This window comes from Contarinia nasturtii, unplaced genomic scaffold (genome assembly GCF_009176525.2).
Source record: "Contarinia nasturtii isolate CC-2019 unplaced genomic scaffold, AAFC_CNas_1.1 Cnas_scaffold_3800, whole genome shotgun sequence".
Taxonomy (NCBI): Eukaryota; Metazoa; Arthropoda; class Insecta; order Diptera; family Cecidomyiidae; genus Contarinia; species Contarinia nasturtii.
The window spans coordinates 1-2,641 of record NW_022201097.1 but is presented as its reverse complement, the minus strand read 5'-3'; the positions used below and the strand labels follow the sequence as shown (position 1 = coordinate 2,641).

The window sequence follows — 2,641 nt, the reverse complement described above, 5'->3', positions numbered from 1 at the left end:
CAACTTATAATCGTGCACCTTTGGTTGATTTATCGCGTTATCGTATTGAATTAGATGAAAATGATGTGCTGAGTTCGCTGAGTTCGAATAGTTGGGATTCAAACAATCCAATTTATAACCGGGCACCTTTGGTTGATTTATCGCGTTACCACAATGTTGCTGTAGAATCGATTGGATCTTATGGATCTGATACATTTGAAAAGGATATTGAGCTACGTTCTGACTGTTCTGTTAACGGATACAATGGCGATGTAGAATCTAACAACGATTAACGCAAATTTGCGATTAAAATTCGACTTTTTCTTTGTATTCTAAAACAAACAAAACTAAAAAAAAAAACATTGTTTACCAATAAGTTTCCTTTTTATTTTTCTTACAACTATTTTGTAATACATACATTCTTCCTTACTATTTTCTAATAAATAGAAATTTGGCTTAAATACACTGAATTTCAACTATCATTACATTAAATCGATAAGTTTGTTGTTTTCCGAAAACACTAATTTAAAACATTCGCAGTATGTTCAGTATGTTTGCGTTTCAATCTTTAAAAAAAAAAATGATATTAATTAATGTTTACAAATTCTTATTGACCGGCAAAATGAATCAATTTTTTCCTTTTGTACAATGATGTCGTCATATCCAGGTAAAAATACCAATATACTACCATCAAGTGGTTGGTCCATGTGAATATGATGAATGACATGGTATAACAACTCATGATCAATTTGATTACGTCGGCCAAACGTCATATAATATGCGTGCTGAAGTAATTGTGGCGTTTGTGGCCATTCTCCAGCTGGTGTGGCTGGTGTACTTTGCACAATTTCTAAAAAATACATAAATCAATTCGCTATTATAGCGCTAATTATAAGGTTTGTTGTCGTTGTTACACTTACCATCATCAATAACATTTGGTACGGGAACATTGATCATGTAGGAAGCCATTTCTTTGGTTTTGTATCCGGTCTTGATGAGAACTTCACCGAGGTGCATGGTTTCAATTTGACGTTGCCAGGAACATTAATCACTGGACAATTGCCAAAGTATTGACAAAATATGTCCGAGTCAAGAGTGGCAGACATTAAGATGACTTTCATGTGTGGATTTGATTTGAGAACATCACGAATAAAAATCATCAAGAAATCGGTTACTTTTTCCCTTTCATGAACCTCGTCCAATATCAAGTGTGTGATACTTTTGAACACAAGTTTCTTCGATCCGATTAAATATCGCAATAAATATCCACTGAAAAAAGTTAAATTGTTAGAATTTCTATCAAATTTGCTACTAGTTTAACTATACAACTTGAATTCAATCACCTTGTCGTATAGATCAAATTGGTAATCGGAGAAATACAACTTTCCATACGAATTTGGTATCCGATTGAGTGTCCAATATCTTCTCCTCGTTCTAGCGCAACTCTTTTTGCGATTGAAGTAGCGGCTAATCGACGAGGTTGTGTACAATATATTCGACAATTTTGTTGGCGCAATAAAGAATCCTCCATGATATACTGAGGTATTTGAGTGGTTTTGCCCGAACCTATTGAGATCCATACGAAAATCAAAAAAAAAAATCTCAATAAAAAAATGAAAATGGCAGACATTCTAACCTGTTTGACTTGATATAACGACCACTTGATTTCGATTGATAGTGTCGATAATTTGATGACGGGATTTGAAAATCGGTAAATTCTCTCTTGTCTGTTGATGCCTTTCGTCATTATTTTTAGGTGGGATCGGTGGAATGGCGCTTAATATGTTCTTTTGGAAATTGAAATCAACTTTGATTTTCGCATTAACTGCGGTTTGATCGGTTTGATTCAAAACATTTTCAAACGCAATAGACTGATTAGACGTCAACATTTCGACTAAATCCAATAAATCTCGACCAGGATTTAAGGCTTCGGCGTCTTCGGTGTTTTCAGCAAATTGTAACGCTTCATTAGCGAGGGATATTATGAGTGTAGATGCGCCCGTGTCTTTTCCGATCATTCTTGCACATCGATTCAATTTTGTTGCATATTTGAACGATATCGTTGCAATCTTTGCAAAAGTAAGGCTGATTTAGTCGGTTTAATACACAAAAAAAAAACATGAACGATTAAAACCAATAAAATTCAATAAAATGCTTTGTAACAATCACACATAATAATAATACTTACCATTATTTTTTTCCGTCGCAACATTAAACTACAAACAGTAAAACAATTTTGACATTTCGCTCTATTCACTTGTACGCTATATATGTTGGAGATTTTCCAATACGTAATACGTACATTGTAGAGATATCAATGTAATCACACTATTCTATACACAATTCATATGATATATTATGTTTTAATTCTAAATTAAATTTTATTTATCTATATAAAAAAATTCTATATTTTTATTATATTATTTAGGTTTTTTTAAATTATGAAAAATCAAGTAAAGTGTTTACAAACAATTTTTTAAGAAACGCAATTCGATGTGCGATTATTTCGTAACTTGAAAAGCTCTATTACTTGGATTTCGTGTAAAGAGATGGCGCCACGTTGGGCTAAGTTCGGCTTAATAACACAGAAGCCCATATAATGCAAGTCAGGGTTGGTTGGCACGCATGATTGTATCGATGTGATGAAGATTTCGTTCAATTT

General features: G+C 33.1%; 1 protein-coding gene across 1 annotated transcript; it reads right to left on the bottom strand.

Moving 5' to 3' along the window:
- Window positions 1–406: 406 nt before the first annotated feature.
- Window positions 407–2,385, bottom strand: LOC116350167 (DExH-box ATP-dependent RNA helicase DExH1-like). The gene is made up of 5 exons (XM_031781903.1): window positions 2,168–2,385; window positions 1,616–2,064; window positions 1,323–1,545; window positions 900–1,248; window positions 407–829 (listed from the first exon to the last, which is right to left on the bottom strand). The coding sequence occupies exons 2-4, from the start codon at window positions 1,995–1,997 to the stop codon at window positions 933–935; spliced, it is 921 nt and encodes a 306-aa protein (XP_031637763.1). The 5' UTR covers window positions 1,998–2,064; window positions 2,168–2,385; the 3' UTR covers window positions 407–829; window positions 900–932.
- Window positions 2,386–2,641: the final 256 nt, after the last annotated feature.